The sequence below is a fragment of the Clupea harengus genome, chromosome 4 (genome assembly GCF_900700415.2).
Source record: "Clupea harengus chromosome 4, Ch_v2.0.2, whole genome shotgun sequence".
Classification (NCBI taxonomy): domain Eukaryota; kingdom Metazoa; phylum Chordata; class Actinopteri; order Clupeiformes; family Clupeidae; genus Clupea; species Clupea harengus.
This window is the reverse complement of record NC_045155.1, coordinates 18,105,481-18,119,120: the sequence shown is the minus strand read 5'-3', so window position 1 is coordinate 18,119,120 and position 13,640 is coordinate 18,105,481. Positions and strand designations below refer to the sequence as shown.

The window sequence follows — 13,640 nt, the reverse complement described above, 5'->3', positions numbered from 1 at the left end:
CTTCACACATTTTATTTAATGTTTGGAATGTCCTAAACATATTCCACCCCCCTTTCATTGAGACACAATCTTTAGTTTCATCAGCAAAGTTTGATACGTGTCACATGGCAATACCCTGGCATTGGAGATAATCTCTTTTCACCTGTGTGATCTGTGTGTCAAGTGTTTTTTCACAGTGAATGGCCAGATTAATTACTGCTAAACATTTTTTACCCTTTCTTTACAGTGTTCTGAACATGTTCAACCAACTTTAATGAAGACATAATCCTTTTATCAGCAGATTGTTGTGTGTTTTGACCGTTTCTTACTACAATATTTGCATGATGCCTGTTTAGTCAGTGTTCCCTATATATTAAACAAGAAATCATACTTTTGAACATCAGTGAATCGTTTTTAACCCATTTTGATGTTACTATGAAAAGTTAATATTAATTGGTCAATTTTCAGCTACAGCTTAGCATTATTCAAAGTATCCTGTACGCTTAAATTAACTCACTATATCTTACCTGTTTTAAAGCAAGTTAATATAATGCAAAGTTAACAAAATACCATTATAAAGTCTGATCTAGCGAGTAGACAGATTAGGACTTTATAAATGACAAATAGGCTACTATAACTTTCAAACACGCTTTAACTATTTCCCGATCATTAGGACAAATGGAACAATAAAACTCGTTGCATAAAAAAGGTTTTTATATTACCCAGTCGATTAACAGGGTGTTTTTGTTGTTAAACCTTCATTTGATACAAACAAACTCATTTTACTTCCTCGTTTCGTTTTACTTCCTGGGGTTATTGTGGGTTATCGTTGCTAGCAGAACGGAAACTATCTCCGACTGTCAACATTTAAGGCAAGAAGTTAAATTAACTTTCCGGTGCAGTTTTTGTTTGTGTTTTTAAGCGGAGATATTATCTAAATACAATTATTTTTACTGTTTTCTTTTTTTTTACTGCGATGTTGATATTTAACTTCAATAATGTTCTAAATAAAACAATTATTTTCAAAATGTTTTATGTTTAACCCAGACACTCTTATTAGAAGCAGACCTCTAAACGACCCGGGATGTTCCACTGTCCTAAGCAGAAAAAAAAAATGGCTGCATTTAGCCGACGATTCTGTTTTAGCCTACGCTGTGCTATCCCCACTCTACTGTAATCGTATCTGTTTGACAGTTGAGACAGTATGGTCAAGTGGACAATGGTGTTGTGGTTCCTAAATGGATTTGGAACTTTTTAAGTGAAAAAGCCTATGTTGTGCTCAAACGCACCTGGAAGAGGCACCTGTGTCAGTGGACCATGTAACGGTTACCGTTATTCGGCTTGTCAACCTATAGAGAAGACGACGGAGTAGAATTTAAATTAGTTTTATGCTATTACATTTGTTTAACTAAGCCAGGAATGATGGAATGTGAGGAAAGCTTTCCCAGTTCGTGTGGGGATCGGCTAAAGACACCTCTACACCTCCGTCCACCGCCCTGCGCCGTATCGAGTCAATGTCCAGAAGAGTAGCGTATGCTCTCGTGCGTATTTTGTGGTAGTAATGGTCTTCTTCCATTGTACATAATCAACGTAATTGCTCTACTCCTGTACGTACACTACAACTCTGCAACTGGAGAAGTCAGATCCGGAAGAAGATTCTGTCAGGGGAAACTAGCAGCACGAACAGCATCATCCTCAACTGATCCTCATCATCATCCTGCTGCCGATCCGGATTTGAACCTTGGACAGTCATATCGCCTTCCGCGCTTGGAGGGAATTCGGGTGAGGACACTTTTGTAATATTGAAATATGGATGGTGCATTTTCCGAAACATAAGAATGGAAACTTGTTAGAGTACAATTTAAGACAACTCAAATGGGGAAAACCTTACTTCTGATTAAGCAAGGAGTGAGGGTATGTTAGGCAGTCTCTATTAAATAGAATGCGCTTGTAAGAATACGGATGAAGGCCTGCATGTCGAGACGCGTTATTGTAAAGAAGGATGTTCCCTCTATACTGTTGAATTTGTGGATCAGTAAGAATTAGTAGGACTACAGCCTGTTTTTCACGCACCTTGCTAGATTGTGAGGTTGCACCTTAACAACTTCCTTAAACGTTCTACATCATAAATCACCAAAAGACAGAAATACTTCATAACATGCTATTGAATTTTATTCATTCATCATTATGGATGGAATTGACCCTTTTCTTTGCATGCATCTGTACAGGTGGGTCATGTGCAGAGAGTATCCCCTGGTGGATGATCAAACCCATGAGATGCGGACCCTCAGGTCTGAAGCCTCTTCTGTTTGGTGAGATTTGCTGCCACACAACACGGAGGATATAATCCCCTTCAATGAGATGCCCACAGCTAACCCAACAATGCTCTGTTAATGTGAAAAGTAGGGCAAGGCTATTCATCAGCCCTCATCTGTGTAACAGAAAGCCCAATTTCATAAATACCCATCTTAGATTGTTTTATAAAAAGTATTTATTGTCATTGTCATTTATTGTCATTGTCATTATTTTAAATTTTCAAATATAAAAACAAAATATTTTTTTCTCACAATCAAATATGTACACAAGTGAAATTCCATTTGCCGTAGCAGTGGCATCTAGCGCCTGGTTCTGGCTCTTCAGATGGGAAATGCAAACTGGGCGTTATCTGGTCTCCTGCATCACACCCCAACCCCAAAAAAGACTCCTCTCTTCCCCATTCTCTAACCCCTACAACGATGCCGTTTCATTTGCGGGCGGCGTTGGTGAGGTTCCTGTGGCGTTTAGACCAGCTGTAGGCCTTGTTAACCAACAGTCTGTTGCCTGTCACGGTGCCCGTCAGTAGAAAGGTGCCCCCGTCAGGGTGGTGGCGGCTCAGGTTGCCCACACAGGTGGCATCGCGCTCCAGCCAGAGGGACAGGCGCCCACGCATCTCCCCCCAAGCAGGGGCCCGTGCTTCAGGACCTCCAGCCGAGAGCCCAGTGAAAAATTGGCCACCGCTGAACTGCTGAGTTCAGCCTGGTCAAACGCAGCTTCACCACTGGGTTGGGGGAGGAGGAGAGGGAAATGTGTAAGCATCAGACAGTTTGTACGATCTTTTTGGGAAGTGGCATATAGGAATTTTAAATGATATAGCAATTACAAAATATGAATATTACAAAGGAACAAAACACAAAGGATAGGAAAGGCAACAGACTCCTTACCAAAGTCACTTCTGCAGAAAATGTCTAGCAACTCCTTGGGTGAGGTGCCTCCTGTAGCTCACAATCTTTACAGCTGGCCTGGGGAATGACTGACATATAGAGCACATAGTGAGAAGTCGTTATATGTGTGTGAACAGTTAGAGTTCATTTACTGTGTTTTTTGATGCATAATGAACGACTGGCATAGGTTGCGCGTGTTTGTGTGTATTGTAAACATGTGCGTATTTGCCTACCCCATCGTCTGTTGCCAGTGCTGTTTGACTGTGTGACTGAGGAGATGCCACATCAGATGATCTTTGGGGGAACTGGTCACACTGCAGTATTCTGGGCCAGGGGGTAACCATAGCAGGTCATGATTGGAGCACAACTATCCCTCACCGATTCACAGAGACTCCTACAAGGGGAGATCACCCTGAGACATGTGAAAAAGGGGTTGAGGGCCAGAGAAAATAAGTCAGTGAATGGTAGAGTATGATCCACCTGGTTTTCAAAGGTAGCGAGATAAAAAAAGGAAAAGCCACACCTTAAAGATCACTTGTCTTTTATCTTTTTGTATTTTTGGAAGTATGCAAACAAACGCTTTGCATTGTGTTTTAAGAATAGGCCTGTTAGATTGAAAGGTACAATTACATTTTTGTTGTTTTTACTATACCTCTGCAATAATATTTGTAGAATTTTCTGGCAAACAAATGTTGTCTTGAAGTCTTGAAACCACATATGTCAATATATTGTGAACAAGAAGACAACATGTGAAGAATTGTGAAAAATAATTGAAATGAAATCAAAAAAAAAAAGTAAGTTTCAGAATAATTCATAATCTGGCAAAAAAAAAAAAGATTTTTTGACTAATATTGTTTCCAGTATGTTTTGGAATGCCTTGACGATATCAGATGGTGACGGACAGATAATTCCTATCTCGAGCTATGACACCCCAAAAAAACAAACTTATAAACTTTCAGACAAACAGAAAATCTACACATTAATTTTGTAGCTCAAACAATGTGTCATATTGATTGTTATTGCCCAAAAGATAATTTGGTTACCAGTCCCCATGATTTGTATAAGGGCAACCTAGTAGCAAAGTGTACTATACACATAGAATGTATCTGCAAGCACTGTGTCTTTCGTAACCACTTAACCAGCTTATTTAGATATTAGTTTGGTTTCGTATAAAATCTGTCTGTATGTGTGTGTGTGTATCGTATCGAAAGCTTTCTCACCTGTAGAAAAAAGTGTGTGTGTGTGTACCTGTGTCTGTGTGTGTGTGTGTGTGTGTGTTTGTATGAGTAGCATGCTAGAGTCTCTTACCTGTCCAGACAGACTGGAGCGAAGAGCGAGCAGAGGAAGATGCGGGTGCGGGTGGCACTCACGGGCGAGCAGCGGCAGCCAGCTAGCGCTCTGCTGGACGGCCTCGCCCGGCGCCTCGTGCCCCAGCAGGTTGGGCAGACGCATGTTGCTGTAGCCCAGGCCCTGGCACAGGGCCATGTTGGCTGGGATGGACACGCAGCGCGAGGACGCCTGCGGCTCCCACTGCCCCCCGTCCAGCACCATCCCTAAGATGGGCCTGAGAGCAGCCAACAGCAGTAAGGGCAGCAGCAGGGAAGCACACTCGTACATATCCAAAATCTTGCAAGGAAAGTCAGCCGTAGGCACTGTGTGTCTGTGTGTGTGTGACTGTGTGTGACTGTGTGTTAGTGGGAATAGTCCTCTGACAGACAGGGGCAGTGCCAGGATAGGTGTATATATACTGGACTATGAGTGGCTACCTCTCTAGGGGCGGACCTTCTGGTATCTGGTGTGGGTGTTGTGTGTTGCTTGTGAGGGGATGACTTTTGCTCAATACATACTCCTTTATTATCCCATTCTTTCCTGTGGCCAATGCTGTGCTTGAGGGTTTCTAGTATTCTACATTAGTTCATTTGATGAAGACACGTTAAATGGCACCGGTGGCAGACTCAGTGGAATTAAATTACACTTTGTCCTATATGGATCATGTAGTTCAGCACACTTCAGCTCTTTAGAAAAGTCAAATGAGTGTTTAAGTGAAAGTCCACTGTGTGTGTGTGTATGTGTGTGTGTCTCTGTGTGTCTCTGTGTGTCTCTGTGTGTCTGTGTGTGTGTGTGTGTGTGTGTGTGTGTGTGTGTGTGTGTGTGTGTGTGCAGCTGAGCCTGTGTGTGGGACTTTGAGGTGTTATTCTAGTCCTGCTGTGAGCGTAACCTGATTTCTGCCCAGACCAGCGCATACTTCCTCTCCTCTCTCGTCCCGGGGCCCCAGGGAATACAAGCTCCCTCCTCCCTCCTCCTCCCCCACTCACACACAATTTCACTAGCCTAATGAGCAATGAAAGCCTTACTAGAGTGCCGTAGCCAGCAGCCGCCTCTCCGGAAATATTTCATTAGCTGTGTGTGTCTGTGTGTGCGTATGTGTTTGCGTGTGTGTTTGCGTGTGTGTGTGTGTTGTGTGTGTGGTGTGTGTGTGTGTGTGTGTGTGTGTGTGTGTGTGTGTGTGTGTGTGCTCACTCAAGGCAGCTAAAGAGAGACAGCAAGGACAATGTGTGATGATACTCACTAGTGAAACTCAAGTTCACCCGTATCATCAGCTCCCACCCACAAGAACAATGGGCCCTTCAGAGTGGGCCATTCATTGAGGGCCCGTCTCATTAACACCTAGGAAGTTACCATAGCAGGCCAGGCTGGCCCCTCCACACACAGAGCCCTGGGGAGGAGACCCAGAGGACGACACTCATTATCCCCATATCCCCAATCACTTAAGGGACTGTTGACATGTAAACACCAGCTCCCACTCCCCGTCTCCAGAGGGCCATATGAGTGGCAAGTAGGACTTGCTGTGTTGGGACTAATGTTGCCAGTGGCCTAAAACAAGTGTGAGCGGTGATATACATCAGGGGCATGGATATGGTTAGGATGGAAGACAGTGCTGTGATGAAATCAATGACAAATCTGTAATTGTTAAATGCTATTTTGCTCATTGATTGTCGCCATCCATATTGATCAAGTGTGCCCAACGGTAGCAAATGCGAGATGAGGGTGTGACCCCAATAGCTGACGTTCCCTCAGTCGTCACTTCAGAGTGAAAGCCCTAATCACTGCTGCTCAGCTCAACAAAAGATCAAGCCCACTAATCCCACCAGTCATTCTCCCTCTGATGCACTCAGTCTGGGAGTGCAAAGACCCACCTGAGGCAAAGATCCACTTCGCAGGTCATTCAGACTGGAATCTGATCCCAAATCCACCTCGCCCAGTCATTCAGACTGGGTTCTGATCTCAAATACACTTTGCAGGTCATTCAGACTGGGCTATGATCCCAAAACCTGTTGCAAGTGCTCAAGCCTGACAAGCCAGCCATTGTAATGCATTTACTGCATTGATTAAAACTGACTGTTACAGCCGGCTCAGAAGCCGCAACATAGAAACAGAGTCGGACAACAGACATGAGGTTAAAAGTCAAGGTGAAAGAACAGAATATGAGTGCGTGTGATGCGTGCATCAGTAGTGAGAGAGGAAGAGCCTCAATGAGAGATGGTGCCCTCCAGTAGAGAGGAGAACCCTTTAAATACCCGTACACACCCCTCTACAGGTGTGCACAATGGACCAGTTAATGCCACCAGGCCTCCACAACCCGTGCACTGACCGCGCAAACCTTGAAGGAGGCACAGGGGCTCGTAACACTGAAAGACGTGTGAGTGTGTGTTATCATCGCCAAGCAGGTTTGACAGTATTTTATGTTTTGTGCAAAACTCGCATGTATAACTGTCTAACTATTTGCTTTGGATTGGGTTTGGTTGAGACTTCCTCAGCATGATCCCATTCGAATTGTCTTGCTTAAACTGTCTGAAGTGTGGAACTCAGGATGGAACTCACATCATTGTGACCGATCATACCAACAAACTACTCACTGTAGAAAACTCTTAGGTATCAGAAAGACGACAGATTTTTTATGTGCATTGACAAAGTTGTACATTTTCTTGCTGATAATTGTATCCGGTGTGACCTCAAGCATGGTTAGGTCATACTGTGCTGCCAGGGCCCATGACGGGGGTGCCATGCTTTGCTTGTCTTACTGTTACCCTCTCAGTCACTTTGTCAAAATCCAGCCTAAACTTGTGCAATAACAGGACTAGTGTAAGTAACATCAGTGTAGCCTGCTTGTTGACCATAAATGCTTTGTCTGTAAGATCAGTGCTCCATGCCACATTGGAAGCTGAGACCATGAACTCAACATTGCCAGCATTGTGCTTTGTTTCGCATGCTCCTGCTAATAAGCTCACATCACTAAAGCTACTGCTGGTGTGCTAACATGTCGTGTCTGTGCTTCAGAGATCCAGGCTTCCTATCGGTGGAGGAGAGCAGCGTGGTCATGCAGCTAGCCCAGCTGCAGGCCTGATGCAGAGCTCGTCCGTGGGGCCCAGTGACAACCTAGAGGAGCAGCTCAGCCAGGAAGAGCTGTTCAGCCTGCTGGACCTCAACCAGGACGGTCTGCTCCAGAGAGAGGAGGTGAGGAGTCTGGGATGAGGGGATGAGGAGTCTGGGTTGAGGGGATGAGGGGAGGAACTGGAACTGGGAGGGCTGAGGCACGATCATACAGAGATGATTTCAGCTGCACCTTTGAAGGGGTTACAGCCATGGTGCAAAGAGCTATTGGATGTGAGTTCGGGTGACCAGAGAGGCAGCTGGAAGTGCTACAAGCCTTGTTGCACAAAAGCGTCTCTTAAATGCCTAGAAGTACCCTAGAGAATGTCCAGCTGAAGGGGGCATGTTATTGTCCAGGGTCCAGACCTATTCTGATCAAGCTTCACTGGCACCATGGGCTCCTCTCTCCGCATCCATGGCTTTACCTGCACAGGTAGAGTGGAGAGACTGAAGGGAGAGGAGTGGAAACGCACTATGAGATATGAACACCTGCATGTACAGAGCATGTCAAAAGCTAGGTCATCTGCTGAGCTCAAGTCAGTTGGAGTCGTGCTCACCGTTCCAGCTGAAGGCCTCCGGTGTGCTGTTTTACTTTACTTGGCCTAATGAGACTGTGTTCTTGTTTCTTGTGTTTGTTGCTCAGATTCTGAGCCTGTCACGCTCTCATGACGCAACCTGGCTCAGTGCGCACAACCTCCGTGAAATCCACTCGGGCCTAGAGAGCAACCCAGCTGGTAAGAGAGAGAGAGAGAGAGAGAGAGAGAGAGAGAGAGTGTGTGTGTGTGTGTGTGTTTAGGTGTGTTGGAGAGAGAGTGAGTGAGTGAGTGTTTAGGTGTGTTGGAGAGAGTGAGTGAGTGAGTGAGTGTTTAGGTGTGTTGGGGAGAGAAAGAGAGAGAGTGTGTGTGTGTGTGTGTGTGTGTGTGTGTGTGTGTGAGAGAGAGTTAGTGTTTTGGTGTGTGTGAGTGTGTGTGAGTGAGTGAGTGTGTGTGAGAGAGAGAGAGGGAGAGATTGTGCGTGTGAGTGAGTGAGTGTTTAGGTGTGTGTGTGTGTGAGAGAGAGAGAGAGAGGGAGAGGGAGAGATTATGCGTGAGTGGGTGTAGATGTGAGTGTGTGTGTATGGTCTTATGCATGTGTGTGTGCGTGACCTGACGTAGTGGCATAATACCTTCACATGAAAGTTTCCGGACTTGTCCCATCATCACTCATTAAAATCTAATTGTTTGGGTGGGGGAATATCCCGGATCCTGGCCCCTAGGATTCCCCCCCCCTCATACACACACACACACACACACACACACACACACACACACACACACACACACACACACACACACACACACACTCAAACTCAGGCACATCCGCCACCTTGCCCCCCGCCCCATACATGCGAGGTCCCTTTCCGGTTCCCCCCCCTCCCATTGTGTGGCCTGCGGCCTGCTGGGGTTCGGTTCCGGAGGGGACAAAGTGAACAAGCAGCCGCTGACCCGAGAGTAACGCACAGGGAGGGAAAAATAACTTATGTGTGCCGGAATGCAAATGGGTTCAGAGTGGGTTACACATAGTTATTGTTTCTGTGTGTGTGTGTGTCTGTGTGTGTGTGTGTGTATGTCTGTGTCCGTGTGTCTGTGTCTGTGTCTGAGTCCGTGTGTGTCTGAGTCCGTGTGTGTGTGTGTGTGTGTGTGTGTGTGTGTGAATGAGTGTGGTGTGTATTATGATGTGAATGTGTGTTATATACTGTATATGTGTGTGTGTGTGTGTGTGTGTGTGTGTGTGTGTGTGTGTGTGTGTGTGTGTGTGTGATTATGATGTCAGTGTGTGTTATATATGTGTTTGTGTGTGTGTGATGTGTATTATGATGAGAGTGTGTGTTATATTAATGCGTGTGTGCCTGTGTGTGTGTATGTATGTGTGTGTTTAGGTGTTTTGTCTCTGCAGGACTTCAGGCGTGTGAGTAGGTGTGTTCAAGAGAGACAGGCGGCTTGCCAGGGTCAGACTGGGACACGCGTGGACCTCAACAGCACGGACACAGAGCACACACACAACGCCTGACCTCGGGAACGGAGCTCACCGCACACTCCAAAACATCAGGACCAGGTACACACAACATGATAACACACAAACATGATTTAAACACACACAGGGTTTGCGTCTTGGAGAGAGAGATCAGCCGACAGTTTCTCTCCATACATGTGGTAAAGGCTTAAGTGGGTTCACCCACAGTAAACAAAGCTCAAGTCTGTTCCTACTTTCTCAGACCCTAATCAACTGAAACGTGATCAAACTCCGCTCTCCACATTAATAAATCATTCCTATTGTTAATTAACATGTTTTAAAGTGCGTTGAAATATTTATTTCCTGTGGTGTGCTGCAGTGTTGTGTTCACACCAACACAGAGCTTCTCCCATGACAGTCTAAACATCAGTAGAAGACCAAACTCGTTAGTAAACCATAAATGTCTCCTTTAGGGAAAACTAATTATTTGTTTGTCTTACACCTCTCTACTGTCTTTCTCCAATCAGGGTGACGCGCCTCTCTCGTCTGCCCTCCTCATTGTGGAGCTGAGCGAGCCTCTGGAGGTGGTACGGTACGAGCAGGGGGCTAACAGCCACGCCCACTACGACAGCAAGCTCCACCCATCCAGATGCCAGCTGTGCACACACCCACCTGTCGGCCAACACCTCCACACCCCACCAGATCCCCTGCAGGTGTGTGCGTGCGCATGTGCGTGCGCGTGTGCGTGCGCGTGCGCGTGCGCGTGTGCGTGCGTGCGCGCTTGTGTGTGAAGCTGTATGGAGAGAGAAGATTTTACTATTGCCATTGCTGTTTCATTCTTTGTAGAATCTTAGGAAAGCGTTTGACATTCAGGGAGACAGAACTTTGTAAAGATCAGCCAAACATTTATTAAGGGTGGTAACTCCATGTTCATCTTGACTCCCCTGCTCTTACCATAGATGGTTTTATAAGATAGTGATTATTTGCTTCTCTTGTGAGGTGCTGCAAGTGTATGTGTTTGTGTCCACAATATCCCAAACACTTCAATGCATACCAAGTCAGAATGTTAAAACAAGGAACAAGGACTTACTGGATTAAATGCTCAAAAACTCGGAAGGCTTAAATGTAACCCATCAACGTTTTCAGCTGAGTAGGCTCTGCTGATGGCTTGTGAGCCAAGACTGATAGTGCTGATCATTAAATCATTCATCTCTTTTCTTCTTTAATGAATCTCTCTCTGACCGATCCCTGAATCTTCTGTGCAGTGTGTCCGCAACTACCTCATTACAATCTCAGTTCAGCTGCAGAATGACACCTCAGCCACTCTGTGCAGGCTACATGGAGTGGAGCTGTGTTGGAGTTGTATGGGAGTTGTGTTGACTGACGCCGTGTGGGGTTGCAGGTACATGTCTGTGTTATGCACCTGAATGCTGTGGAGGGAGGGGGTGAAACCAGCTTCCCAGTGGCCGACAACAGAACCTATGAGGAAGAGGTGAGTGCCCTTCTCCATGCAGACCTCAGCATCACACACTGGGTCAGGCTGTGTTAATACTGAAGTGCAGAAGGGGAGAAATAACTCAGAAACAACTACAGCATGGTTCACTGTTTTACACCATATTCAACAGTCATCTCTTTTCCCTGTGTGTGTGTGTGTGTGTGTGTGTGTGTGTGTGTGTGTGTGTGTGTGTGTGTGTGTGTGTGTGTGGTGTGTGTGTGTGTGTGTGTGTGTGTGTGTGTGTGTGTGTGTGTGTGTCTGTGTATTTTCCCTGTGTGTGTGTGTGTCTGTGTGTGTGTGTGTGTGTGTGTGTGTGTGTGTGTGTATTTTCCCTGTGTGTGTGTGTGTGTGTGTGTGTGTGTGTGTGTGTGTGTGTGTGTGTGTGTGTGTGTGTGTGTTAGGCACTGGGAGATCTCACACAGCAGTATTGTGACAAGGGCAATCTGAAAGTGAAACCAGCAGCAGGGACAGCACTTCTGTGGTACAATCATCTGTCAGACGGCTACGGTAATGTTATTATCACCTCTAACATTATTAGCACTTAGCAGTCATTTGTACACTTCCCATAATCAGACTGTTTGCTGCTGCAAGTGGCTTTGACCTGAGAGAATCTGGCTAAATGGATTTATTTCACTGCAAAACAATGTGTCTATAGTATTAGAAGCAGAGACCATTACACGCCATGACACCATAAAACAGATTTATGGAAGACAAACATTTTATTAGGGCTTTCTAGGGAAGGCCTCTATCAGCTGGGTGGTTGTAGCAGCAGGTGTTTGTAGCAGCAGGTGTGCAAAGACTTGATGCTTTTTCTGGGCATTGCAGGGTGGATGGGTGAGCTGGATGAGTACTCTCTGCACGGGGGGTGCTTGGTGACCCGCGGCCCAAAGTGGGTCGGCAACGTTTGGGTCAACGTCGACCCGGACCAGCAGCGCCAGGCTCACTACCAGCGCCTGGTCTCCTGGCAACCTGAGAGCGGAAATCCACCACGCTCGACTCACGCGGACCTCCACCAGGATTTGTGATGCTTACGAACCGGTTCCTTGTCAGTAGAGTCAACCCCAAGTTTATGGGTTTTTGATTGCTTTATTTGTTTCTGGTACATGAGGATGATGGAGTCTTTCCCCATTGGGAAGTGTTTTACTAGTTTAAGATGTGTGTGCTCAGGTTTACAGTGTGTCTGTTAAATGTTTCAGGAGTATGCAGTTTGTTCACTGGTTTGTTTGTTTGACTTATGTATTTATTATTCACAGGTTTCCTTATTTACATATCATTTTTGGATATTTATTTATTGTTCAGACTGTTCATGAATGTATCAGATTTATTTACGAAAAAGAATGGAGTTTATCTTTATTAAATTGTTATTGTCAAATATATAGACGTTCTAAGAAACTAAACTGTTATTTATCCTGAAAGGGGAGTGAGGGGTCCTGGAGTTCAATAAGTTGCAGAATAATTTATCTCCACTGTATGGCGCCATTGAACATTAGTGTAAAATTCTGTGTTGCTGCACGCTCTGTACTCCACTTGAGAGCAGTGTTCCTCTCGGATTACAGTCCACAACAGTGAAGTTGGTTTGAGAGTGGTAATCAACGTCTACCTACGAGAAGCAACTACGAAATAACTTGGTGTATGTCTCTTCATCTGTGACATTAAAAGTCTGTGTAAAAAAAGCGCATGCAGTACCTCTTTGCCCATAACAACGTGTCACCCCTTTTTTCCATAACAATGTAGGTCTACATACAGACGGGGTCAAAATTGTTGGTACCCTTCCGTTAAATAAAGAAAACCCCACAATAGTCACTGGAATAACTTGAAACTGACAAAAGCAATAATAAATAAACATTTACTGAAAATAAACTAATGAAAATCAGACATTGCTTTTGAATTGTGGTTCAACAGAATCATTTTTTTTTTTTTTAACTAAAAAACTGGCCTGGACAAAAATGATGGTACCCCTAGAAAAGATTGAAAATAATTTGACCATAGGGACATGTTAAACTAAGGTGTGACCTCTAATTAGCATTACAGGTGTCTTCAAACTTGTATTTAGTCAGTCTGCCTATTTTAAGGGTGAAAAGTAGTCACTGTGCTGTTTGGTATCATGGTGTGTACCACACTGAACATGGACCACAGAAAGCTAAGGAGAGAGTTGTCTCAGGAGATTAGAAAGAAAATTATAGACAAGCATGTTAAAGCTAAAAGCCAAAAGACCATCTCCAAGCACCTTGATATTCCTTGATATTCCTACAGTTGCACATATTAATCAGAAGTTTAAGGTCCAGGGTACTGTAGCCAACCTCCTTGGAAGTGGCCGCAAGAGGAAAATTGATGACAAATTGAAGATACGGATAATACGAATGGTAACCAAAGAGCCCAGAACAACTTCCAAAGAGATTAGAGGTGAACTCCAAGGTCAAGGTACATCAGTGTCAGATCACACCATCCGTCGCAGTTTGAGCCAAAGTCGACCGAGGAAGACACCACTGTTGAAAGCAAATCATAAAAAAGCATGACTGGAATTTGCCAAAATGCATATTGAC

General features: G+C 45.0%; 1 protein-coding gene across 1 annotated transcript; it reads left to right on the top strand.

Annotated features, from left to right (window-relative positions):
• The first annotated feature begins 1,183 nt into the window (after window positions 1–1,183).
• p4htma (prolyl 4-hydroxylase, transmembrane a) lies at window positions 1,184–12,957 on the top strand. Its single transcript, XM_042707523.1, is given in 18 exon segments — window positions 1,184–1,191; window positions 1,450–1,553; window positions 1,556–1,761; window positions 2,208–2,231; window positions 2,233–2,270; window positions 2,769–2,779; window positions 3,431–3,442; window positions 7,520–7,573; window positions 7,576–7,694; window positions 8,254–8,344; window positions 9,529–9,629; window positions 9,631–9,704; window positions 10,130–10,158; window positions 10,161–10,234; window positions 10,236–10,319; window positions 11,005–11,094; window positions 11,499–11,604; window positions 11,923–12,957. Coding segments are annotated over 18 exon segments (1,425 nt in total). The 3' UTR covers window positions 12,123–12,957.
• The last annotated feature ends 683 nt before the right edge of the window (window positions 12,958–13,640 follow it).